Raw genomic sequence first — 27,721 nt, 5'->3', positions numbered from 1 at the left:
GTTTCGGCCTTTCATCTCAATGAGGACATTGTTCTTCCGTCCTTTTGTCCCGCTCCTTCTCATTCTAGGGAGCATTTACTCCACAAGCTGGATGCAGTTCGGGCTGTTAGGTATTACCTCTCTATCTCTTCTTCGTTTTGTCAGTGCGATTTCTTTTTCGTCCTTACGGAAGGTTGTAGTAAGGGACAACCTGCTTCCAAGGCCACCACTTCTCGGTGGATCCGTTCTGCCATTTGGAAGCCTATCGCTGTAGGGGGAAGATTCCTCCCTTCAGGGTTGTTGGCTCATTCTGCCCGTTTCTGTTGGGGTATCCTGGGCTCTCCAGAACAAAGCCTCGCCCTCGCAGATTGCAAGGCGGCTACTTGGTCGTCTTTGCACTCTTTCTCGAGGTTCTACCGGGTTCATACCTTCGCATCGGCTGATGCTAGTCTGGGCCGTAAACTGACGCAGGTGGCAGTGGAACATCCGTCTGCCTGACTGATTATCTGCCCACCCAAGGGACAGCTTGGTACGTCCCACGGTCTGTATCCCCCAATGGAGCCGATAGAGAAAAGGAGATTTTTTAACACTTACCGTAAAATCTCTTTCTCAAAGGATCCATTGGGGGACACGGCTCCCGCCCCTTTTTGGGTTTCTCTTTGGTTCTCTGTCCGAGGGTGTGTTCAGTTTATATCTTTTTTTCTGGTTCTCGGACAGTTCGTGTTTTTTCCTTGACCTGTCGGTCCTCTCCTATTGCTCTGGTACTAAAACTGATTAGCTCAGGGCCTGGAGGTGGGTATATCCTGCTGGGAGGAGGCGACTTTTTTGTTGCCATGGTGTCACACCTCCTAGAGACCGCAGCATACACCCACGGTCTGTGTCCCCCAATGGATCCTTCGAGAAAGAGATTTTACGGTAAGTGTTAAAAAATCTCCTTTTCTTGTACCTTCATTGGGAGACACAGCTCCCACTCATTTATAGTTGTCTTGTGGTTATTTGTTGCCTGTTGGAGTTCCTTTGGAATTCCTTTCTGTTGTTCTTCGAAGATATCACCTTTGTTTGTTTGGCAAGTTCAAAAGACATGAACTATTCACCCCTTCCAATGTGACTTTCCTGTGCACTGACCCAGCCGGACTCGCCTCCAGTCCTTAGTAAGTACAAAAAGAAAAGAATAGTCCAGTGCGGTATATGTCTTCCAATGCCTTTGCTTTTTATTCCGGAACCATATTCACAACAAGTAACGTTACATAGAGTTAAAACCTCTGTGATTAGAATGTCTATGATTAAGCGCATTCCGCATGAAACACGTTGGTTTTATCACCATGTAACCTTACCTGTTGGGAATATGGTTCCTGAATTAAAAGCAAAGGCATTGGAAGACATATACCATACTGGACTAATCTGTTCTTTTCTTTTTGTTTGTTTGGCTTCTCCTTCTTCTTTGTAACACACCTGCTTAGCTCAGTGCTAGTGAGCAGGAATATCCTGCCTGGGAGAAGCCAACTTTTTTTCCTGTTTCCCAGTGAAGGCTACGAGAAAAGAGATTTTATGGTGAGTACAAAAAAAATGTCTTTCTTTCTTTTGGCTTTGTAATAAATTATATGGTAAAATAAAGATGCAGTGATGTGGAATTCCTATCGCCCGACGCCCGGGACAAGCAGTTCCGGACACCGGGCAGGTGATTTCTTCAGGCATTTAGCCCTGCTTCGGGCAAGCAGCGTTAAATGCCGGAAGAATTCACACAGGTCCGCTCACACTGTTACTGTACTTACATCTCCCTGCAGCAGTCTATAATGAGACTTCCTTGCGGGGATACGCGTGATTGGTGACGTCCCGTGCGGCGCCTGTGATGACGTCAAGTATCACGCGCATCCCCGCAAGGACGTCTCGTTATAGACTGCTGCAGGGAGATGTAAGTACAGTAACAGTGTGAGCGGACCTCTGTGAATTCAGAGTGAGTGATTGAGATAAACTTACCTAATATGAGGGCCTGCCTGATCACCAGGGGCAAAACTATATTCTTAATGGTCCAGTAACAATAGTGACCGCCAAGCCCCTGAGCCTGCCGGAGCACACATGGGGCCGGAGTACAGGTAGCAGGGGATCAGAGAGGAGGAGAGGTTTGGTAAATAATGTGGGAGAGGAGAGGGGGGTTAATGTGGAAGAGGAGAGGGGGGTTGGGCTGAAATATAATGACACGAGGGGCATCAGAAGGGAGGGGAATATAATTACACAGGGGGTATCGGGGGGGGGGGAATATAATGACACAGGGGGCATCAGGGGGGGAATAGGGGAATATAATGACACGGGGAGCATCAGAGGGGGGGAATATAATGACACTGGGGGCATCGGGGGGGAATATAATGACACTGGGGGCATCAGAGGGGGGGTAATATAATGACACAGGGCATCAGAGGGGGGGGGGAATATAATGGTGCAGGGGGCATCAGAGGGGGGGGGGTAACATTAAGGCGCAGGGGGCCCTACTTGATCCCTACCTGATAAAGGGACATATCTACCTGAAGAGGGACTACCTACTTAAAGGAATACTGTAGTGCAAAATAACTTATCCCCATAAGTGATAGATCGCGGGGGTTTGACCGCTGGGACAACCCCCCATCTCTTGTATGAGGCCCCAGCAGACGGCATGAAGGGAATGTTCCATCCCTGCATGACACGGCTGCTGAAATGCCCCCTCCATGTATCTATGGGATACATGCGGGGGGCTGTCGGCCGCTGCGTCATGCGGTCAAGCCCCCATTCCTGCCTGGGCCCCTTAAGAGATCGGGGGGAGGGGTTTCCCAGCAGTCAGGATTAGTTATTTTGCACTGCAGTATTCCATTAATGGGGCGGACTTACTTATCAGGGACCCTGTCCACCTAATGGGGTTACATAATGGTCTCTCTATCAAGTTTTTATTAAGTTGTTATTAAGAAAATACCTTATTTACATACTATTTGGGTTACAATTATTTTGTACCAGGACAAGTTGATTGTTATGAGGGACAAGTAGATTCTGCTCTGTTTTAGTCCCTTGGACAAGTAGTTTTTAAAAAAAATTTTAAACACAACTTGTCCATCAAAATAAGCCCTTAGGCAACTCAGTCATTGGACAAATAAAAATGTTATGAGTCTTAAAATGTAAGGAGGTTGCCAAAAATCTAAATTCAGAATGGACTGTTCACATCATGTTACTGCTTTATGTTTTGCGAATATTTTGGGATTCCATTAAAAAAAAAAAAAAAAAGAGAGAGAAAAAAACATCCCTATAGCATTGAATAGATCAAACATATTTTGCAACTTAACTTGGTTTGTTATACACCAGTTTACGTTTTTATTTGTCAGACATAAAAGTTTGTACAGCCCTTAAGTATTGCTCACATAATTTTAAAACATCTTATGTTTTCTTTATAGCAATATAACAAGGATATTACAGATCTGAAACAGCCTGCTATTATCCACAATCCCAAAAAGGTTAAAGGACCAGGAAAAATGCAAGCAGGGCCCATTATTTTGATCCCAGAATTTTGCTATTTAACAGGTAACTTCTAATTTTTATACATATTAATAAGTTAGTGGTACATGAGTATTCCTGTAGTGCTTAATGTGCCACAGTAAGTGATCTGTCCTATGTCGTCTGACTTCCTGTAGACGACATGATGCTCCTGCCTGTGTGTAAGTGCTGATAGGCAGAGAGGGAGACAGATGTAATATATCTGCTGTATATCATACAATATCTTACTCTTTAGGCCCCTTTCACACTATAAAGTTGCTCTGTTAAAAGACCCGTTACTTCCTTTAGAAAAGTTTTAAAAACAGATGTTAAATGGCCATTACAAAATTCCATTAAAGTCTATGGGATTTTTTGATTATCCGTTATAGCCCGTCATGAATAACATGTTATTTGTGATGAAAAATAAAACTGTACTGTACATGCGTTTTTTCTTCCGTCACAAGAAACAGGTAAATTAATTTCCGTTATTTTTAGCATTGAATTCTATGGCAAACGGATGAGCCTTTATGTCATTCGTTTGCACCTGGTTTATAATAACCATTATTTGGTGACATCAGCAGACTCCTGCAGTGCTGTGGGACTACTACTACTCCCATCATGGAACAGACTTGTTTTCATGATGTGAGTAGTAGTTCCCTGGCTGCTGGAGTCTGCCGGCGGCTGGGGAGGCTACATTAGTGTTTGTACTACAACCCCCATCATGGACAGACTGTTCCATGATGGGGGTTGTAGTACGGGCTGAGGGATTGATCGCATTGGGTCTCACTTCTGAGACCCAATGTGATTAGAAGTTATTAAACGGGGCGGGCGGCATGCTCCGCTCCCCTGCGATGTATGATGTATTTTACTTTCATTTTAAACTCCCCGCTGGGAGCCCTGAATGGTCGGTACGGATGAGCCATACAGGGCTCCCGCAGGGTTTTTAAACTACAGTGTGCCTAATTACTGTATAATCATATTCCTCCTTAAGTGGGTACTCCGATGGAAATTTTTTTTTTTTTTTTTTTAAATCAACTGGTGCCAGAAAGTTAAAGATTTGTAAATTACTTCTATTAAAAAATATTTACCCTTCCAGTTCTTATTAGCAGCTATATGCTACAGAGGAAATTCTATTCTTTTTGAATTTCTTTTTCTGTCTTGTCCACAGTGCTCTCTGCTGACACCTGATGCCCGTATCAGGAACTGTCCAGAGCAGGAGAAAATCCCCATAGCAAACCTATGCTGCTCAGATAAAGCAGCATAGTTGTCCCCCAGATTAGTCGTCCCCCACATTAGGCAGCTCCCCCCCCCCACACACACACACACTGACACATATAAACGCAGACACATATATACACAGACACATATATACACAGACACATATAATCACACACAGACATATATACACAGACATATATACACAGACACATATATACACAGACACATATATACACAGACACATATAAACACAGACACTCACTCGCCCTGCTCACCAGAGGGAGACAGGATACACGGCCTCTCCTCTCCCCTCCCTGCTCTGCCTATGGAGGGTGGTAAGACTGCACGGCAGAGAGAAGGCGAGAGAGGAGACAGGAGGTGCACGCCCCCTCCCCAGCACTGTACAATCTCTTCCTGTCATCGCACGGAGCTCTTCCTGTCACAGGCTGGTGGTGTCAGACCTGGGCATTGTACGGCCCAACAGTCAGCGCGGGCCGGTCAGAGCCAATCAAAGGGCCGTATGTGGCCCGCGGGCCGTACAATGCCCAGGTCTGACCTAGACCAAAAGTGAGTGCTTTGAATTCTTTTTGTGTGGGACATATTTTTTGAACATTGCATCTGAAAAATAGAAAATTTGCCCCATATTTTATTACTCTGTTCGTCCCGTGTTCGGTAATACCCCCGTGTTGTGGTTCGTGGCTTTGGGGCTGAATTGGACTTGGGCTCCAAAGGTTATAAGACCAGCTTAAATATCTGTAGACCATGCATCTGACACACAAAATGGCTGCCACCGTGCGCTCATGTGAATACAATATACTCACAGACCAGGTGCATAGAACCTTAGCTGAGCAGTATTAGAGACCAAATGAATTCATAAACACCCCACAGACCAACCTATTTTAGGAATTTTGGAAGAGTTATGTCCTAATATCCAAATGCACAAATAACACTACACATCAAAATACTGGCAGAAATAAAGATGTTTTAATGCACAACTAACTAAAACACTAACTAAAAGAGAGAAAAAGATATTACTAATAGAAACTTAAATCTGCAGTGTAAGGAAACACATATACAACAATTATAGTAGAAACCCTATAATTGGCTATATGGGTGGATTTTCCTTAAAAGATACAACTGTATAGCACAAAGAATATAATACTGAAATACTTAGCTTCGGGGAACCTTTTACATCATGTATGATGAACAAATCCCAGGCATGGGAAAGGCTGCAGTCCTTTGTCTCAGGATAAGGCCCAAACAGGAAGCTGAATGGAAAGGTGTGTTGGTATGCAGCCCCACAAGAGAAAAGAGAACTTGGCCCCTATTCAATGGGCTTTTATTATGTTTTCTCCGCCCCTTAGCCCACCCACTGGTGGTCTTTGTCTAATGTTACAAAAGCTCACCTATTGGCCCCCATTTAACATGACTAGGAGACCCCAGGTAAGAGACTCCATCTTTCCTTTGTCTAAACCAATGTGGCTTTCTTGGTCTAGGATCACAAAAATAGCAAATAAAATGTATGTCATTTTTATGTCCATAACACCCCGCTTGTGCCGTATTTGATTGCATGGCCACATGGTGGGACCCAAAAGGAGAGGAGCACCATTTGGCTTTCAGGATATCATTATACAAATTATAGGCCGCACTTCATCTTGCAAAGCATTCTACCTGTGAGAACAATACTGCACCCCAGAAGTGACCCCATTTTCGAAACTACACCCCCTAAAGTATTCACCTAGGGCAAAAGTGAGTACATTGAGCCCTTATTGTGTGGCTAGAATTATTTCAAAGTCAGTGGAAAAAAATAGCAATTAGCTTTTTTTTTATTTTTTTATTTTTTACCACAAATTCTTTATTTGTGGGTTATCATTTTGGTAGCGTTTCTGCTGCATAGGTGTCCGTTGTCTTGGTAAAAAAGGGATGCCAATGTATACTCTAGCAGTCTCATTCAGAAATGAATGGAGCTGCTACAGTATATGTCAGCATCACTTTTTTTTTTTTACATGATGCTGAGTAATACCTCTAACATACTGCTGAAACGCAGTATGAACGGGATGCAGTGTACAGTCACATAGAGCACGGATGGGTAGCTCAGTGTGTCCGCTCATGACTGCCAGCAGAAATTCCGCCGATATGAGTGGACACACAAAATGACCCAGCCGCAGCAGGGAGCTCATTATTGTGACTCCTGGCGAAGCCGAGTACTCTCTGCTGACATCACGAGCACAGTGCTCTCTGCTTACATCTCTGTCCATTTTAGGAACTGTATATGTTTGATATGGGGATTTTCTCCTACTCTGGACAGTTCTTAAAATGAACAGAGATGTCAGCAGAGAACACTGTATTCCAAAAAGAAAATAATTTCCTCTGTAGTATTCAGCAGCTAATAAGTTATGGAAGGATTAAAATTTTTTAAATAGAAGTCATTTACAAATCTGTTTAACTTTCTGTCACCAGTTGATTTAAAAAAAATAAAAATAAATTCCACCGGAGTACCTTTAACCCCGTAACCCCTTTAGGACGCAGGACGTACTCAAACGGCCCCTTTTCCGAGTCCTTAAAGACTCAGGACGTTTGAGTACGTCCTGTCAAATCCCGCCCCCCCCGCCGCTAGCCGGAGGGGACCGGTGCCTGATGCCTGCTGAAATCGTTCAGCAGGCATCGCGGCATATCGCCCAGGGGGGTCATGATGACCCACCATGTCGGCGATGGCCGCAGATTGCTGGACAATTCAGCCCAGTGATCTGCGGCGGATTCTGGGTCAATCGGGTCTCCAGTGACCCTGAATTACTGGCTGATCGGGGCCGTCGGAGACGGCCCCGACCAGCCATAGGGGTGAGGTGCCACCTCACGATCGCCCTGATTCGTCGGCCGGTTTACCGGCCGACCAATCAGGCCACCTGCTGAGGGTGTCACTCCCGCAACCCGCTCCGCCCCTCTTCCGGAGCACGTGAGCGGGTGCGGGACGTGGACCCCGGGAGCTGTGGGGACCCCCATCCCCGGCGTCCCTGTTGGGATCGGGGCCCCAGGAGCAGCGGCGAGGGACTGACCTGGGGAGCAGCAGTTGGAGGTGATTGACAGCCTCCTGCTGTTGCTTAGCAACTGCTCCCAGCATGCAAAAAGGGCATGCTGGGAGCTGTAGTTATGCAACAGCAGGAGGCAGACCACCACAACTCCCAGCATTCCCTTATGGGCATGCTGGGACTTATAGTTTTGCAACAGCTGGAGGCACATTTTTTCTATGGAAAAGTGTACCTTCACCTGTTGTATAACTACAACTCCCAGCTTGCACAAACAGCTAAAGTGCATGCTGGAAGTTGTAGTGGTGCATCTGCTGGTTGCATAACTACAACTCCCAGCATGCCCGTTGGCTGTCGTTGACTTCTGAGAGTTGTAGTTTTGCAACAGCTGAAGGCACACTGGTTGTGTTTCACGTTTCACGACCGGTGTGCCTCCATCTGTTGGAAACTACAACTCCCAGCATGCACCGTACATACTGGGAGTTGTAGTTTTGCAACAGCTGGAGGCACACTGTTTGTGAAACACTGAGTTAGGTCACAAACTCAGTGATACACAACCAGTGTGCCTACAGCTGTTGCAAAACTAAAACTCAGCATGTACAGTCTGTCAGCGCATGCTGGGAGTTGTAATTTTGCAACAGCTGGATGTTCCCCCCCCCCCCCCCCCCCCCCCCCAATGTGAATGTACAGGGTACACTCACATGGGCAGAGGTTTACAGTAAGTATCCGGCTGCAAGTTTGAGCTGCGTCAAATTTTCTGCCGCAGCTCAAACTGCCAGCGAGAAACTACTGTGAACCCCCGCCTGTGTGACTGTACCCTAAAAACACTACACTACACTAACACAAAATAAAAAGTAAAAAACACTACATATACACTTACCCTACACAGCCCCCCCTCCCCTCCCCAATAAAAATGAAAAACGTCTGGTACACCACTGTTTCCAAAACAGAGCCTCCAGCTGTTGCGAAACAACTATTCTCAGTATTACCAGACAGCCACTAACTGTCCAGGCATGCTTGGAGTTTTACAACAGCTGGAGGCACCCTGTTTGGGAATCACTGGCGTAGAATACCCCTATGTCCACCCCTATGCAATCCCTAATTTAGGCCTCAAATGCGCATAGCACTCTCACTTTGGAGCCCTGTCGTATTTCAATGCAACAGTTTAGGGCCATATATGGGGTATCGCCGTACTCGGGAGAAATTGTGTTACAAATTGTGGGGGTATTTTCTGCTTTTACCCTTTTTAAAAATGTAAAATTTTTGGGAAAAGAAGCATTTTAGGTAAAAAAAAATACATATTTTACATATGCAAAAGTCGGGAAACACCTGTGGGGTATAAAGGTGCACTTAACCCCTTGTTACGTTCCCCGAGGGGTCTAGTTTCCGAAATGGTATGCCATGTGTTTTTTTTTGCTGTCCTGGCACCATAGGGGCTTCCTAAATGCGGCATGCCCCCAGAGCAAAATTTGCTTTCAAAAAGCCAAATGTGACTCCTTCTCTTCTGAGACCTGTAGTGCGCCAGCAGAGCACTTTTCACCCCCATATGGGGTGTATTCTGAATCGGGAGAAATTGGGCTTCAAATTTTGGGGGGTACCGTATTTATCGGGGTATACCACGCACCGGCCTATAACACGCACCCTCATTTTACCAAGAATATTTGGGTAAAAAAAGTTTTTTACCCAAATTTCCATGGTAAAATGAGGGTGCGTGTATACCCCGATACCGCCCCAGGAAAGGCAGGGGGAGAGAGGCCGTCGCTGCCCGCTTCTCTCCCCCTGCCTTTACTGGGGTCTAGAGCCCTGCTGCCGGCCCTTCTCTCCCCCTGGCTATCGGCGCCGCTGCCTGTTCTGTCCCCCTGACTATCGGTACCGGCGCCCCATTGCCGGCGCCGATAGCCAGGGGGAGAAAAGCGGCGTCGACAGCCAGGGGGAGAGAAGGGGCAGCGGCACCCATTGCCGGCGCCGCTGCCCCGTTGCCTCCCCCCATCCCCGGTGGCATAATTACCTGGGTCGGGTCCGTGCTGCTGCAGGCCTCTGACGTCATGCGCCGCGCCGTGCAGCGCATAGCAACGACGAAGGGGACGCACGCCGGAGGCCTGCAGCAGCACGGACCCGACCCAGGTAATTATGCCACCGGGGATGGGGGGAGGCAACGGGGCAGCGGTGCCGGCCCTTTCTCTCCCCCTGGCTATCGGCGCCGGTACCGATAGTCAGGGGGACAGAACGGGCAGCGGCGCGAGGGGTCTAGTTTCCAAAATGGTATGCCATATGTTTTTTTTTTTTTTTTTGCTGTTCTGGCACCATTGGGGCTTCCTAAAGGTGAAATGCCCCCCAAAAACCATTTGTCGCTCCTTCCTTTCTGAGCCCTCTACTGCGCCCGCCGAACACTTTACATAGACATGTGAGGTATGTGCTTACTCGAGAGAAATTGGGTTTCAAATACAAATAAAAATGTTCTCCTTTTTACCCCTTGCAAAAAAAAAAATTGGGTCTAGAAGAAAAAAATGAAGATTGTGAATTTTCTCCTTCACTTTGCTGCTATTCCTGTGAAATAACTAAAGGGTTAAAACGCTGACTGAATGTCATTTTGAATACTTTGGGGGGTGCAGTTTTTATAATGGGGTAATTTGTGGGGTATTTCTAATATGAAGATCCTTCAAATCCACTTCAAAACCTGAACTGGTCCCTGAAAAAAAGAGAGTTTAAAAATTTTGTGAAAAATTGGAAAATCACTGTCACTTTAACCCCTTAAGGACGCAGGATGTAAATGTACGTCCTGGTGAGGTGGTACTTAACGCACCAGGACGTACATTTACGTCCTAAGCATAACCGCGGGCATCGGAGCAATGCCCGTGTCATGCGCGGCTGATCCCGGCTGCTGATCGCAGCCAGGGACCCGCCGGCAATGGCCGACGCCCGCGATCTCGCGGGCGTCCGCCATTAACCCCTCAGGTGCCGGGATCAATACAGATCCCGGCATCTGCGGCAGTTCGCGATTTAAATGAACGATCGGATCGCCCGCAGCGCTGCTGCGGGGATCCGATCATTCATAACGCCGCACGGAGGTCCCCTCTCCTTCCTCCGTGCGGCTCCCGGCATCTCCTGCTCTGGTCTGAGATCGAGCAGACCAGAGCAGGAGATGACCGATAATACAGATCTGTTCTATGTCCTATAAATAGAACAGATCAGTATTAGCAATCATGGTATTGCTATGAATAGTCCCCTATGGGGACTATTCAAGTGTAAAAAAAATGTAAAAGTAAAAAAAAAGTGAAAAATCCCCTCCCCCAATAAAAAAGTAAAACGTCCGTTTTTTCCTATTTTACCCCCAAAAAGCGTAAAAAACATTTTTTATAGACATATTTGGTATCGCCGCGTGCGTAAATGTCCGAACTATTAAAATAAAATGTTAATGATCCCGTACGGTGAACGGCGTGAACGAAAAAAAAAAAAAAAAGTCCAAAATTCCTACTTTTTTAATACATTTTATAAAAAAAAAAAAATTATAAAAAATGTATTAAAAGTTTTTTATATGCAAATGTGGTATAAAAAAAAGTACAGATCATGGCGCAAAAAATGAGCCCCCATACCGCCACTTATACGGAAAAATAAAAAAGTTAGAGGTCATCAAAATAAAGGGATTATAAACGTACTAATTTGGTTAAAAAGTTTGTGATTTTTTTTTAAGCGCAACAATAATATAAAAGTATGTAATAATGGATATCATTTTAATCGTATTGACCCTCAGAATAAAGAACACATGTCATTTTTACCATAAATTGTACGGCGTGAAAACAAAACCTTCCAAAATTAGCAAAATTGCGTTTTTCGTTTTAATTTCCCCACAAAAATAGTGTTTTTTGGTTGCGCCATACATTTTATGATATAATGAGTGATGTCATTACAAAGGACAACTGGTCGCGCAAAAAACAAGCCCTCATACTAGTCTGTGGATGAAAATATAAAAGAGTTATGATTTTTAGAAGGCGAGGAGGAAAAAATGAAAACGTAAAAATGTAATTGTCTGAGTCCTTAAGGGGGTTAAACATGAATAACTCTGGAATGCTTTTAGTTATCATTCTGATTCTGAGATAGTTTTTTCGTGACATATTATACTTTAACATAGTGGTAAAATTTTGTGGCAACTTGCATCCTTTCATGGTGAAAAATCCCAAAATTTGATGAAAAAAAATGAAAATTTTGCATTTTTCTAACTTTGAAGCTCTCTGCTTGTAAGGAAAATGGATATTCAAAATACTTTTTTTTTGGATCACATATACAATATGTCTACTTTATGTTTGCATCATAAAATTGACGTGTTTTTACTTTTGGAAGACACCAGAGTGCTTTAAAGTTCAGCAGCAATTTTCCAATTTTTCACAAAATTTTCAAATTCACTATTTTTCAGGGACCAGTTCAGGTTTGAAGTGGATTTGAAGGGTCTCAATATTAGAAATGCCCCACAAATGACCCCATTATAAAAACTGCACCCCCCCCCCCCCAAAGTATTCAAAATGACATTCAGTCTTCGTTTTAACCCTTTAGGTGTTTCACAGGAATAGCAGCAAAGTGAAGGAGAAAATTTGCAATCTTAATTTTTTACACTTGCATGTTCTTGTAGACCCAATTTTTTAAATTTTTACAAGGGGTAAAAAGAGAAAATTTATATTTATATGTGTAGCCCAATTTCTCTCGAGTAAGCACATACCTCATATGTCTATGTAAAGTGTTCGGCGGGCACAGTAGAGGGCTCAGAAGCGAAGGAGCGACAAGGGGATTTTGGAGAGTATGTTTTTCTGAAATGGTTTTTGGGGGGCATGTTGCATTCACTAAAATGTGTGTTTCCCCCCAAATTTCACATTTTTGCAAGGGTTAATAGCAGAAAAGACCCCCCAAAATTTGTAACCCCATCTCTTCTGAGTATGGAGGTACCCCATAAGTTGACCTGAAGCGCACTGCGGGTGAACTACAATGCTCAGAAGAGGAGTCATATTTAACTTTTTGAGAGCAAATTTTGCTCAGGCGGCATGTCGCATTTAGGAAGCCCCTATGGTGCCAGGGCAGCAAAAAAAAAAACAAAAACACATGACATCACATTCTGGAAACTAGACCCCTTGGGGAACGTAACAAGGGGTAAAGTGAACCTTAATACCCCACAGGGGTTTCACGACTTTGGCATATGTAAAAAAAAAAAAAATTAACGAAAATGCTTGGTTTCCCAAAAATTATACATTTTTACATAGGGTTAAAGCAGAAACTACCCCCCAAAATTTGAAGCCCAATTTCTCCCGATTCAGAAAACACCCCATATGGGGGTGAAAAGTGCTCTGCTGGCGCACTACAGGTTTCAGAAGAGAAGGAGTCACATTTTGGTTTTTTGGAAGCAAATTTTGCTCTGGGGGCATGCCGCATTTAGGAAGCCCCTATGGTGCCAGGACAGCAAAAAAAAACAAAAAAAACACATGGCATCACATTTTGGAAACTAGACCCCTTGGGGAAACGTAACAAGGGGTAAAGTGAACCTTCCCTTACGTCCTAACCAGCAGCACAAGTGGGGTGTTCTGCCCCTGTGAAGCTGGCAGGACGGTGGAATTTTTAATTCCGCCCAAGTAATTAAAGACTTAATTAGACCCCCATATAAGGCCTCCTCCCTTAAGCCACATTGCTTTTTTTCTGTCCTGTGCAGGACAGCAGGACGGTGCAGGCTCTGTTTTTTTAGCAGAGCCTGCATGGAGTTTTCCCTTCCCCCTCTTTTATGTGGAGAAGGGTTTGTTTTTTTCTAGCAGGCTTGCAGCTTGCTGCCCCTTCTTTTCTGTCAGCCTGGGCGGCGTTGTTTTGACGCTGCCCCAGCTGAGTTTTTTCAGACTCTGTATCTATGATCCGGGACTTCGGTACGGGTTCGTAGATACAGTTTACTTTCTTTGTTCAGGATTTTGATCCGATTGGTGCTCTGTCTTCCTGGAGGGGCGGAGCTTATTTTAAAATTGCCGCCCTCTCCCCTATTTAAGGCAGTACTGGCCTTCATTTGGCCTCTTGCTGCCTTGCTAGCTTGACTACACTTGTGTGGTTCCTGCTATTCTTGGGTTTTGTAAAAGAGCTTGTCTATTTTTCAATAGGTACTCTTTTTCCATTTGCGCTGCAATGGTAACAGTTCTGGTATCTTTCTAACCTATTGTTTTAATTCCAGAACTATGTCCACTCCTCCGTCGAGTGATACACATGCTGGTAATCGCAAGTCTGCTTCAAAGAAGCGCCATCTAACTTGCGCTGACTGTGGTACTCCACTGCCTGATTCCTATGAATATAACAGGTGTCCTGGATGTCGTCCACCCGCTAATCCAGCTGAACCTACAGTCCAGGACATGTTCATCGGGATGAAAGAATTCATGGGAAATTCTATCAACGAGATCAAGAATTCCTTTGCCCCTAAGAGGCCTAGGACCGAGTCTGGTCCTCCATCTGTCATGGAGGATTCCGTTATGTCCGTGGGCGATCAGTCGGAACAGTCAGTAGAGGAAGTGATCTCTCCGCCTCTTTTTCCTGTGGAAAAGACGCAGAGATTGCTTAGATCCATCCGATCAAGGGATCAGGATGTTGATCAAGGGGAAGCCTCTACATCCACCTCTAGAGGACCTCTGGTCTTCAAAGTGGATGATACACTTAGGGAACTGATGAAAGCCGAGTGGAAGCACCCAGACAAGCGTGCTGTTGTTACCCGGAGGTTCAAGCTGATGTTTCCTCTATCAGAAGCTGAGTCGGAATCCTGGATGCCACCGCCAAAAGTGGATATGGCTGTTATCAAGCTGTCCAAGAGGGTTCTAGTTCCTGCAGATGATGGCAGTAACCTCCAGGACCCCCTTGACAGGAAGGTGGACTCCCTTCTAAGACGCAACTATTCGGCGGCCTCAGCATCTGCCTCGGTGGCTGTCGCTTCAAGTGAGGTTGCGGACTTTGTCAAAGAACGCGTACAACGCATTCAGTCTGAGATTGAAAGTAATGTTGCTAGGGAGGATATTCTGGACAGCTTCAAAACGCTACTCCTTGGGGTAGACTTCTTATGCGAATCATCCCAACAGCACCTCAAACTTGCTGCCAAGTCCATGGCGCTCTCATCCGCAAGCAGGCGCCCCCTGTGGTTGCGTCCCTGGGTAGCTGATAATACCTCAAAGTTCAACCTCTGTGGGATGCCCTTTGAGCCTAATTGGCTCTTTGGGTCTGAGTTAGACCGAATCATGGAGGGTTTTGCGGATAAAAAAGGTAAATGCCTACCTGTACAGTCCTTTCGGGGCAAGGGTAGATCCAAGGGGGGGGAAGTTCCAAGGCCCTTCCAGATCCCAGAGACGCCAGTCTACTCAAAAGCGTGGTGGAGGACGCGGCCGCGGTAAAGACCGTAAGGCCGAGCTATGACTCTCCTCTAAGGTCCACCAACGTTTCCCCTCTCCCTTCCCCTCGGGAAGTTCAGGTAGAGAAGCTATCTACCAATCCCCCTCCGGTCGGAGGAAGTTTAAGTTTGTTTCTGTCAACCTGGATGCAAGAAATCCAGGATCCTTGGGTTCTGGATGTCATTCAGTCGGGGTACAAAATAGATTTCATTTCCCCTCCTCCAAGGAAATTTGTTTTAACAAAGCTACTTCCTCAGCCAAAACAGGCTATTCTAGAGGACTCTGTCCTACAGTACGTGGGGAAACATGCACTAGAAGAAGTTCCCCCCGACCAAAGATGGTCAGGGGTGTATTCCTCAATATCTCTGGTGCCGAAACCATCGGGCGACTGGCGTATGATCATAGATCTTCGCTTTTTGCACCGTTTCATAAGGAAAAGGCGGTTCAGGATGGAAACCATTCGCTCAGTAGTCAGTATCCTGGACCCTCAAGATCTCATGGTTACCACCGACTTGAAGGATACTTACCTGCATGTTGCCTATTTTTCCTGCTCACAGGAAATATTTGAGGGTTGCTGTCACCATAGACGGTAGGGTAAAGCATTTCCAGTTCGCTGTTCTGCCTTTCGGCATCACTTCAGCCCCCCACACCTTTACAAAGGTGGTGGCTCCAGTGGTCTCTGCTCTAAGACTAAAAGGTCTAGAGATCATTCCTTATCTAGACGACTGGCTTCTAAAAGCCGCTACTCTAGACGTTCTACAGTCTCATCTTCATCTGGCTCTAGATTTTCTCCAGCGCTTGGGCTGGCTTATAAATTGGGAGAAATCAGAAATCAACCCGTCCACCTCAAGGAAGTATCTGGGGTTTGTCCTGAACTCCCCTCAGATGACTCTATCCCTCACTCCAGAAAGGAAAGATCGAGTCATAAGAGCCGCCGAGTCTTTGATGGTCCCTCGCAAGGTTCCCATCAGAACTCTAATGAAGATGTTGGGTCATATGTCAGCGTCTGCAGAGGCAGTCCCCTGGGCCCTATGGCACCTCCGGCCTCTCCAAGATCAAGTCTTGAAGGTCTGGAATCGCAACCCCAGAGGGTTGGACAAAAAGTGCAACCTGTCGACCGAGGTCCGTGCATCTCTCAGATGGTGGACGAATCTGACAGATGGGAAGTCCTTGATTCAACCTCAGTGGATCACTTTAACCACGGACGCCTCCCTTCTGGGCTGGGGAGCCCATCTGGACGAAAATCCAGTACAGGGTACTTGGAACCCTCAGGAGAGACTTCTCTCCTCCAACAGGAGAGAACTGAGAGCAGTTCGTCTAGCTCTTCTCCATTTCGCACCCCTTATTCTAGGGAAAGCGATAAGAGTTCGGTCAGACAACACCACTGTGGTGGCTTACATCAACAGACAGGGTGGCACAAAGTCCCAAGTGCTCCTCAAGGAGACCGGACTAATTCTTTCTTGGGCAGAGCTCAATCTAACCCACCTTTCTGCAGTCCACATCAAGGGGGATCTCAACATAGTGGCAGATCGTCTAAGTCGCGGGCTTCCGGTCCAAGGGGAATGGTCCCTGAACGAAGACATCTTCAAGAAGATAACCCTAAGGTGGGGTATGCCAGAGATAGATCTCATGGCAACTCGTCTGAAAGCCAAGGTGAACAAGTTTTGCTCTCTTTACAAAGAGGACAATCCAGTGGCGATAGACGCTCTGTCCATTCCATGGAGGTTCAGGCTGGCCTACATATTCCCTCCACTTTCCATGATACCAAAGGTATTGATGAAAGTCAGGCAAGACCAGACCTCAGTGGTTGCCATCATACCATTCTGGCCCAAGAGGTCCTGGTTCACCCAACTCATGAGGATGAGTCAGGGGTGTTATTGGAGGCTTCCCCACGTGCAGAACCTTGCGTCTCACAACTCAGGCTCCTGCCTAGATCTGAGGAGACTCAATCTGACAGCCTGGAGATTGACAGGACCCTACTAAGTAGTGGGCTTCCTGCTGAGGTCTTGAGAACTATTGCACACTCTAGAGCAGAGTCTACAAACAAGGTCTATTCTAGGATAAAGAAGATTTTCCTTCGATGGTGTGCTACGAAAGAGGTAGTAACCTCAGATCCTCCTCTTTCTGCAATTTTACGTTTCCTTCAGGATTGCCTTGACAAGGGTCTTAGCCCATCCACTTTGAGGGTTCAAATTTCAGCGCTCTCTGCCTTTTTAGGCAGATCTTTATCACAAGAATCCCTAATCAGAAGATTCCTTAAGGGAGCTGAAAGACTTAAACCCACAGTTCTCAGACCCATTCCCAAATGGGATTTGACTATTGTTCTTAAGGGGTTATGCTCACACCCCTTTGAACCTCTGGAAGAAGTCGACTTTAGGTATTTGTCCCTTAAAGTGACCTTCTTATTGGCCATAACCTCAGCCAAAAGGATTGGCGAGCTTCAGGCCCTTTCGGCTTTCGAGCCTTATACGCTTTTTCTCCAGGATAGAGTCCTGTTGAGATTTTTGCCCACTTTTGTTCCTAAGGTCCCGACGTTCTCCAACATCAATCAAGCTATATCCCTTCCAGTTCTGTGTCCTAATCCATCCTCTCCCGAGGAAGCTGCTGACCATACTCTGGACATTTCAAGAATCCTCAGAATTTACATCTCAAGAACTGGAGAATTTAGAAGATCGGAGCACCTTCTTGTTTCCTTTTCTGTGAAGAACAAAGGTCTTAAAGCCTCTAAACCCTCTCTGAGTAGATGGATTAAAGAGGCAATCCGGGAGGCTTTTGTAGCCCAGGAGTTAGCTCCTCCTGCCTTTGTCACTGCCCATTCCACTAGGGCAGTCTCCACTTCCTTTGCAGAAAGAAAAGCTGTTCCTCTAGAACAAGTCTGCGCTGCTGCCTCCTGGAGCACGCATAATACGTTTATTAGTCATTACAGGGTTAATGCCAAACGATCGGAAGAGTTGGCCTTCGGGCAATCAATCCTAAGTGCCACTCTGCCGTAGTCCCTCCCTATGTGTGTTGTTACTTGCTAAGTCCCCACTTGTGCTGCTGGTTAGGACGTAAGGGAAGCGTTAATTTTTAACGTAAATTTGTTTTCCCTTAGTCCTAACAGCAGCACACAAATTTTCCCGCCCAAATTGTTTTGTTTTACTTGTTATTAAGCAATGTGGCCTAAGGGAGGAGGCCTTATATGGGGGTCTAATTAAGTCTTTAATTACTTGGGCGGAATTAAAAATTCCACCGTACTGCCAGCTTCACAGGGGCAGAACACCCCACTTGTGCTGCTGTTAGGACTAAGGGAAAACAAATTTACGTTAAAAATTAATGCTTAATACCTCACAGGGGTTTCACCACTTTGGCATATGTAAAAAAAAATAAAAAATGTTTTCACTAAAATGTGTTTCCCCCTGAATTTCACATTTTTGCAAGGGTTAATAGCAGAAAAGACCTCCCGAAATTTGTAACCCCATCTCTTCTGAGTATGGAGGTACCCCATAAGTGGACATCAAGTGCACTGCAGGGACGCCACAATGCTCAGAAGAGAAGGAGTCACATTTGCAAACTTTGCTGAAATGGGGGGGACATGTCGCATTTAGGAAACCCCTATGGTGCCAGGACAGCAAAATAACCCCCACATGGCATACCATTTTGGAAACTAGACCCCTTGAGAAACGTAACAAGGGGTACAGTGAGCATTTACCCCCCATTGGTGTCTGTCAGATCTTTGGAACAGTGGGCTATGCAAATAAAAAATTTTGTACAGCCCACTGTTCCAAAGATCTGTCAGACACCAGTGGGGTGTAAATGCTCACTGCACCCCTCATTACATTCCCTGAGGGGTGTAGTTTCCGAAATGTTGTCACATGTGTTTTTTTTTTGCGTTTGTCAAAACCGCTGTAACAATCAGCCACCCCTGTGCAAATCACCTCAAATGTACATGGTGCACTCTCCCTTCTGGGCCTTGTTGTGTGCCCCGAGAGCACTTTGCGCCCACATATGGGGTATCTCGTAGTCGGGAGAAATTGCATTACAAATTTTGGGGGGCTTATTTCCCTTTTACCTCTTGTCAAAATGAAAAGTTTAGGGCAACACCAGCAAGTTATTGTAAAAATTTATTTTTTTACACTAACATGCTGGTGTAGACCCCAACTTCACCTTTTCATAAGGGATGAAAGGAGAAAAAGCCCCTCAAAATATGTAAGGCAATTTCTCCCGAGTACGGCGATACCCCATATGTGGCCCTAAACTGTTGCCTTGAAATACGACAGGGCTCCGAAGTGAGAGCGCCATGTGCATTTGAGGCCTGAATTAGGGATTTGCATAGATGTGGACATAGGGGTATTCTACACCATTGATTCCCAAACAGGGTGCCTCCAGCTGTTGCAAAACTCCCAGCATACTTGGACAGTCAACGGCTGTCCAGCAATACTGGGAGTTGTTGTTTTGCAACAGCTGGAGGCTCTATTTTGGAAACAGTGCTGTACCAGACGTTTTTCATTTTTATTGTGGAGGGGAGGGGGGCTGTGTAGGGGTATGTGTATATGTAGTGTTTTTTTTAATTTTTATTTTATTTTGTGTTAGTGTAGTGTTTTTAGGGTACAGTCACACGGGTGGGGGATTACATACAGCGAGTTTCCCGCTGCGAGTTTGAGCTGCCGCGCAAAATTAGCTGCATCGCAAACTTGCAGCCTGATACTCACTGTAAACCCCTGCCCATATGAATGTACCCTGTACATTCACAGGGGGGGGGGGGGGAACCTCCAGCTGTTGCAAAACTACAACTCCCAGCATGCACGGTCTATCAGTGCATGCTGGTAGTTATTGTTTTGCAACAGCTGGAGGCATACGGGTTGGGAAACACTGAGTTAAGAAACAGACAATGTTTCCCAACCAGTGTGCCTCCAGTTGTTGCAAAACCACAACTCCCAGCATGCCCAGACAGCCGAAGGGCATATTGGGAGTAGTGGTTACGCAACAGCTGGAGGAGAACAGTTTGGGGACCATTGTGTAGTGATGTCCAAGCTGTAGCCCTCCATATGTTGCAAAACTACAACTCCCAGTATGCCAAAACTGTCCAGGCATGCTGGGAGTTGTAGTTCTGCAACATCTGAAGGGCCAGATGTTACAGAACTACAACTCCCAGCATGCCTGGACAGTAAGGGTATGCTGAGGATGTGTAGTTTTGCAACATCTGGAAGGGCACAGTGGTCTCCAAACTGTGGACATCAAGATGTTGCAAAACTGCAACTCCCAGCATGCCCAGACGCCAAGGGCTGTCTGGGCATGCTGGGAGTTGTATACAGGGTCCCATTACAGCAATGCATGTCGCTTTACGGCGACGTGCATTGCTGTAAAGGACCCGACCGCGGCTGAAGAGGAACTCACCTGTCGCCGCCGCCGTCGTCTTCATCGCCGGGATCCGGGTCTTCAGGGAAAAGGTAAGTACCTGGGACGGGCCCCAGCACTCCCCCGTCCCCCGCCGGTCTTCCTCCCGTTCTCTCCAGACTTCCAGGGGCCGGGCAGGGCGGGAGGAAGTAACCGCCGCCCCCCCCCCCCCCCCCCCCCCCCCCCCTTGCGATTGGTTGGTTAGCTAACCGAGGAATCGCAGGAGATAGGAGGAGGTGGCAGGCTTGCCACCTCGCTCCTATACTCCAGCATGGTCCCGGCAGTCTGTGACAACCGGGATCATGCAAAATTACCGGGCGGTCGGGTCCCAGAGACCCGATCAGCCCGGTATCGCTGCAAATCGCTTCGCCGGCCATTTGCGGCGATCGCCGACATGGGGGCCTACATGGCCCCCCTCGGCGTTTGCCCTGGATCCCTGCTGAAGGATTTCAGCAGGGATCCGCTTCCGATCTCTGCCCTGCGCGCGGCAGAGACCGGAGAAACACCAGGACATTCTGGAACGTCCTTGGTCCTTAAAGCCCAGGGTGCGATGACGTCCTTGGTCCTTAACTGGTTAAACTGCTGGGACCGAAGTTTACTTCTGTCCCGGCAGTGCGGTAGGCCCCCGCCCGCTTGGGATCACACACAGCACCCTGTGATAATGCTGCAGTAGGGACAGAGGGAGCTCCCTCCCTCTGTCAAAACACTTACAGCCCACGGTCACATTCGACCACGGCTGTAAGGGTTAAACTGCCGGGACAGAAGTTTACTTTGGTCCCGGCAGGGTCCCGGCTGTGTGTTACAGCGGAGTCCCTGCCGCGATCTTGTGGGTGCACAGGGCAGCACCCACGAGAACCATGGACGTGTGCTCGTCCTGGTGCGGGAACGTGCAACATGCCTGGACATGTATGCACATCCATGGTTGTTAAGGTGTTAAACATTTTATAAAAATAAATAAAAAAAATACTGGTCATCGTAGTCCACTGAAGACAAAGAATTCCTCTGCTTACACTGATCTGAAATGAGAAGAAGAAAAAAAAAAACACCAAGGAATAGTTTAGTACATTTAGGGGGGGGGGGGGGGGGGGGGGGGGAATTAGTAAAAACTTTTAATGAACACATAGAAGAGGAGGTTGTGTTTCCCAGTGGTGTTCTGAAGTATTTATTGGTTTTTGCTTATGTATCCTATAAAAATTGCATTCTAAAGTAATTTATTGTTTTTTGTTGATTTAAGCCAAATTTATCAACCCCTTGTGATAGTATGATAAATATACCATACATAACTAAAACCAAAGCAAGAAAAAAATGCCTACTGAACTTGCTTACCAAAGCAAACAATGATAAATGTCTCTCCTCCCCCACCCCCGTAAGAGATTAGGATATAAACTGCTAGTTTTTAGTTTTATAATATTCAAATCTTTTTGTGTGTTCCTTAGTGAAAGGCGTGTTTATTTCATTGTTTCAGGGTTAACTGACAGAATGAGAAGTGATTTCAATGTAATGAAAGATCTAGCAACTCACACAAGGCTAGCACCAGAACAGAGAGAAGGTCAAGTAGGACGATTTTTGCAGTATATTCACAAGTAGGTCTTTTTTGTTTTTGTTTAAACACTCTATTTTTGTACACACCATTGTCATAGCTTACAATAAAACAGAAGCCATGACTGAAGATCAGACATAAACTATACACGAAGGACTCCATTGACTTATTATGGGTTGTGTTGTATATCATTTTGACATTAAAGGGGTACTCCGCCCCTAGACATCTTATCCCCTATCCAAGGATAGGAGATAAGATGTCTGATTTCAGGGGTCCCACTGCTGGGGACCCCCGCGATCTCTCCTGCAGCCCCCAGAGTCATCAGCTCTCCGGAGCTATGTTTGTTCCGTGGCTGATGATGGGGGTCGTCAGTTTGTGATGTCATGGTTCCGCCCCCTCATGATGTCACACCCCGCCCCCTTAATACAAGTCTATGGGAGGGGACGTGGTAACAGCCACGCCCCCTCCCACAGACATGCATTAAGGGGGTGGGATGTGATGTCATTAGGGGGCAGAGCAACCCTAGCTCCGGAGAGCTGATGACTCGGGGGCTGCAGGAGAGATTGCGGGCGTCCCCAGCAGCGGGACCCCTGCCATCAGACATCTTATTCCCTATCCTTGGATAGTGAATAAGATGTCTAGGGGCGGAGTACCCCTTTAAGAATAGTACAGCTTGCTATGCTTTTCCTGTCAAATCTGACAGATCTAGCAAAATAACCCATTTTAAGTCAATGGAGTCCATCAGGCACAGTTCATGTCCATTTCTTGATGGGTCTGGTGCTACCTTCATGGCTTACATTGGAGCTTCAGGTGTGAATAAAGCTTTAGCTAAAATGTATGTGGGAGATTTAACAATTGCTGTGTAGGGGAAGAGTGGTGCAGTTGCCTATCGCCACCAATTTGATAGCTCATTACAGTGTTAAAAAGGCCTCTGAAACTATTAAATAAGCAATCTGGTTGCTATGGGCAACTGCACTGCTCTTTCTCTACACAGGTTTTATTAAATCTCCCCCTATGTGTTTAACCCCTTTACCCCTTAGCCTTTTTTGACCTTAATGACCAAGGCAAATTTTCAAAATCTGACGTGTCCACTTATTTGGTAATAACTGGATGCTTTTACTTATGAAAGCGATTCTTAGAATGTTTTTAGTGACATATTGTACTTTACATTAGTGGTAAATTTTGATATATTTAGCTTTTTTTTGTAAAAAAATAAAAAAAATAAAAAAATCCAACAATTAGCTAATTCCCCCCCCCCCCCATTTTTCTAGATTGTACATTTTCTGCTCATACAACAAATTAGTCATGCCACACCAGATTAATAATTAGTTCACATCTGCAATATATCTACTTTATGTTCCCATCATTTGATAAACCTTCTTTTACATTTTTAGAATGTTAGAAGGTTTGTTAGAAAGTTTAGCAGTAATTGTTCAGATTTTCATGAAAATTTCAAAATCGGATTTTTCCGGCCCAGTTCAGGTCTGAAGTGGAATTGAGCAGCCTGTATGTTAGATACCCCCATAAATCACCCATTTTATAAACTGCACCCATTAAAGTAGTGATCTGACCACTGCCACTTGAAGCATTAATAACTCTGGGATGCTTTTACTTATGAATTTGATTCAGAGATTGTTTTTTTCATGACATATTCTACTTTAACATAGTGTTAATTTTGCGTCGATACTAGCATAAATTCTTGGTGAACAATTAAAAAATGTCATTAAAAATGTGAAAATTATGCATTTTTCGAAGCTCTCTACTTGTAAGGAAAATGGACATACCAAATAAATTATATATTGATTCACATATACAATATGTCTACTTCATGTTTAAAGCTATCTGATGTCTTCCAAAATTAAAAACATGTCAACTTTATGATGCAGTTTAGCAGCAATTTTCAAATTTTAAAAATCTGAATTTTTTTAGGGACCAGTTTTAGCTTGAAGCGGATTTGAGGGCCATCATATAAAAAATACCCCATAAATGACCCCGTTATAAAAACTGCACCCCTCAAAGTATTCAAAATGACATTCAGAAAGTTTGTTAACCCTTTAGGTGTTTCACAGGAATAGCGGCAAAATGAAGGAGAAAATTCAAAATCTTGATTTTTTTACACTGGTATGTTCCTGTAGACACGGGGGGTAAAAGGAGGAAAAAAAAGCCCCCCAAAATTTGTAATCCAATTTCTCCCGAGTAAGGAAATACGTCATATTTGGAAGTAAAGTGCTCTGTGTGTGCACTAAAAGGCTCAGAAGGGAAGGAGTAACAATGGGATTTTGGAGAGTGATTTTGCTGAAATGGTTTTTGGGGGGCATCTCACATTTAGGAACACCCATCAAGGCACATAACAAGGTGTACAGTGAGCCTTAATTCCCCACAGGTGTTTGACAACTTTTCGTTTTAAAGTTTGATGTGTAAATAGAAAAAATAAAAAATGTTTAACCAAAATGCATTTTTCCCCCCAAATTTACTATTTTTACAAGATAGTAATGGGTAATAGAAGGTAATAGGAGAAAATGCCCCCCTAAATTTGTAACCCCATTTCTTCTGAGTGTGGATATATCCCACATGTGGATGTAAAGTGCTCTGCAGGCGCACTGCAGGGCTCAGAAGAGAAAGAGCGCCATTGAGCTTTTGGAGAGAGAATTTGTTTGGAATGGAAGTCGGGGGTTCATGCACGTTTACAAAGCCACCATTTTGCTAGAACAGTGGACCCCCCACATGTGACCTTATTTCGGAAACTACACCCCTCACGGAATGTATCAATGGGTGCAGTGAGCATTTACACTTCACTGGTGTTTGACAGACCTTTGGAACATTGGGCTGTGCAAATGAAAAATAAAATTTTTCATTTTCATGGACAGCTGTTCAATAAATCTGTCAGACACCTGTGGGGCATAAATGCTCACTGCACCCCTTGTTACATTCCATGAGGGGTGTGGTTTCCAAAATGGGGTCACCTTGGGGGGGGTCCACTGTTCTGGCACAATGGGGGCTTTGTAAATGCACATGGCCTTCATTTCCAGCCAAATTCTCTCTGTAAAAACTCATTGGTGCTCCCTGTAGTGTGCCCGAAGAGCACTTTACATCTGCATATGGGGTATTTCAATACTCACAAAAAAATATGTTACAAATTTTGGGGGGCTTTTTTTCTATTACCCCTTGTGAAAAAAAAAAAAAAAATGGGGTAACATCTAGGGGGGGGGGGGGGACACACACAAATTTTTCCTTTTCACGTCCAACTGTAACGAAAATTCGTCAAACACCTGTGGGGTGTTAAGGCTCACTGTACCCCTTGTTATTTTCAGTGAGGGGTGTGGTTTCCAAAATGTGGTCACGTGGGTGTTTTTTGTTTTTTTTTGTGTGCAAATCACCTCAAATGTACATGATGTGCTTTCACTCCTGAGCGTTATTGTGCGCCCGCAGAGCATTTTGCATCCACATATGAATTACAAATTTTAGGGGTCTTAAGTGGTCTTCTTTTCCTTTTACCTCTTCTGAAAATGAAAAGTATGTGGCAACACCAGCATGTTAGTGTAACTTTTTTTAATGTTTTTTACAATAACATGCTGATGTAGACCCCAACTTTACCTATTTATAAGGCGTAAAAGGAGAAGAAGCCCATCAAAATGTGTTAAGCCGTTTCTCCCGAGGACGGAAATACTCCATATGTGTCACTAAACTATTAGGTTGAAATACTAGTGCGCATTTGAGGCCTAAATTAGGGATTTGCATAGGGACGGACCAGAATGCAAGAATTACACTTGCCTCCGATACCAAAATTACCCTATGACAGTGTTTCCTAAACAGGGTGCATCCAGCTGTTGCAAAACTCCCAGCATGCCTGGACAATCAGAGGCTCTCCAGCAAAACTGGATGTTTTGCAATAGCTGGGGGCTCCATTTTGGAAACAGAGCCGTACGAGTCGTTTTTCTTTTTTTATTGCGGTTGGGGTTGTAACTGTGTTGAGGTTTGTGTATATGCAGTGTTTTACTTTTTATTTTGTGTAGTGTAGTGTTTTTAGGGTACATTCACGTGGGCGGAGTTTCCCGCTGGGAGTTTGATCTGCAGCGGGAAACTTGCTGCATCTCAAACTTGCAGCGAGAAACTCCCTGTAAACCCCCGCCCATGTGAATGTACAGGGTAAAACTCCAGCTGTTGCAAAACTACAACTCCCAGCATGCCCTTTGGTTGTCCGTGCATGCTGGGAGTTGTAGTTATGCAACATCTGGAGGCACACTGGTTGCAAAACACAGAGTTTGTTACTTAACTCAGTTTTTTTTTTTTAGCAACCAGTGTCTCCACCTGTTGCAAAACTACCACTCCCAGCATGTACGGTCTAACAGTGCATGCTGAGAGTTGTAGTTTGCAACAGCTGGAGGCGCACTGGTTGCGAAACACTGAGTTAGTTAAACTGTTTCAAAGTACAACTCAGCAGCCGAAGGGCATGCTGGGACTTGTAGTTATGCAATAGCTGAGGCACACTACAACAACTCCCAGCATGCCCCTTGGCTGTCCATACATGCATGGGGTTGTAGTTATGCAACAGCTGGATGTACACTTTTTCATAGAAAAAGCCTACAGCTGTTGCATAACTACAACTCCAAGCATGCACAAATTACCAAAGGCCATGCTGGGAGTTGTAGTTGTGCTTTCTGCTGTTGCATAACAACATCTCCCAGCGTGCCCTTTTGTGCATGCTGGAAGTTGTTGCTAAGCAACAACAGGAGACAGCCTTACCTCCTGCTGCTGTGCTCCCTGAAGCACCTTATCGCCACCACCACCACCGCTTGTCCTGAGGCCCTAATCCCAGCACCCCTCCAGAATAGGGGCGGAGTGGGTGCCATTAGTAACACCCCCACCAGGAGTCCTGATTTTTCGGCCAGTAATCCAGCCCAAACCGTCATGATTATTTCTTCAAGTTACAACGCGTCTCCGCAGAAGCTTTCAGACAAACATTTTAGGATTTGCACTTTTCCAGCTCCTTTAGTGCTCCAAACAGTTATAATATCCCCTTGGTCCCATTACATTGTTTCCCCCTTTACACAGGTGTACAAAGTAAGTAGCTGCCACCTGTAGGTAGGTCCGCATGAAGCTATTTATTCCCTTTATTTTTTCTCTTATTTATTCCCTATTTATTGGCAATAGCACCCCTTTATAAGTAGTGGTTACTCCCTGTAGGTGGGTCCACCTTTAAATAGTAGCCCTCAGTTTATAGTTGCAGCCGCCCACCTCCAACAGGTAAAGTACCAGTAGCGCACCCATTTAGGTGATAGATATAGTAGCCCTCTTTAGACAGTAGTAGGTGCCCCCTTTAGGCAATAGAAGCAGCAGCAGCCCCCTTTAGGCAGTAGAAGATGGTAGATATAGTAGCCCCTTTAAACAATAGTAGGAGGAGCCCCTTTTGGGTTATAGAAATAGCATCAGCCCCAGTTAGGCAGTAGAAGCAGCAGCCCCCTTTAGGCAGTAGCAACCCCCTTTATGCAGCAGAAGCAGCAGTAACCCCCTTTAGGCAGAAGAAGCCCCCTTTAGGTAGTAGCAAGAGCAGCTCCCCCCCCCCCCCCTTTAGGTAGTGGTATTTACAGCCCTCTATGAGTCATAGTAGTAGCAGCTCCCTTTGGGTAGCTGTTGCAGCCCCATTAGGTGGTATAGTAGCCACCTTTAGACAATAGTAGGAGCAGCAGCAGTCCCCTTTAGACAGTAGC

General features: G+C 45.5%; 1 protein-coding gene across 3 annotated transcripts in view; it reads left to right on the top strand.

The window, feature by feature from the left end:
* Positions 1–27,721, top strand: part of PIWIL1 (piwi like RNA-mediated gene silencing 1) — a 394,474-nt gene that overhangs the window by 171,469 nt on the left and 195,284 nt on the right. For all 3 annotated transcript variants that reach the window (XM_056533540.1, XM_056533559.1, XM_056533548.1), the window contains exons 10-11: positions 3,393–3,519; positions 21,939–22,056. In XM_056533540.1, coding sequence (XP_056389515.1) covers positions 3,393–3,519; positions 21,939–22,056 — 245 coding nt within the window. The remainder of the gene's footprint in view (positions 1–3,392; positions 3,520–21,938; positions 22,057–27,721) is intronic.

The sequence above is a fragment of the Hyla sarda genome, chromosome 1 (genome assembly GCF_029499605.1).
Source record: "Hyla sarda isolate aHylSar1 chromosome 1, aHylSar1.hap1, whole genome shotgun sequence".
NCBI classification, from domain to species: Eukaryota; Metazoa; Chordata; class Amphibia; order Anura; family Hylidae; genus Hyla; species Hyla sarda.
This window is presented reverse-complemented; position numbering and strand designations above follow the sequence as displayed.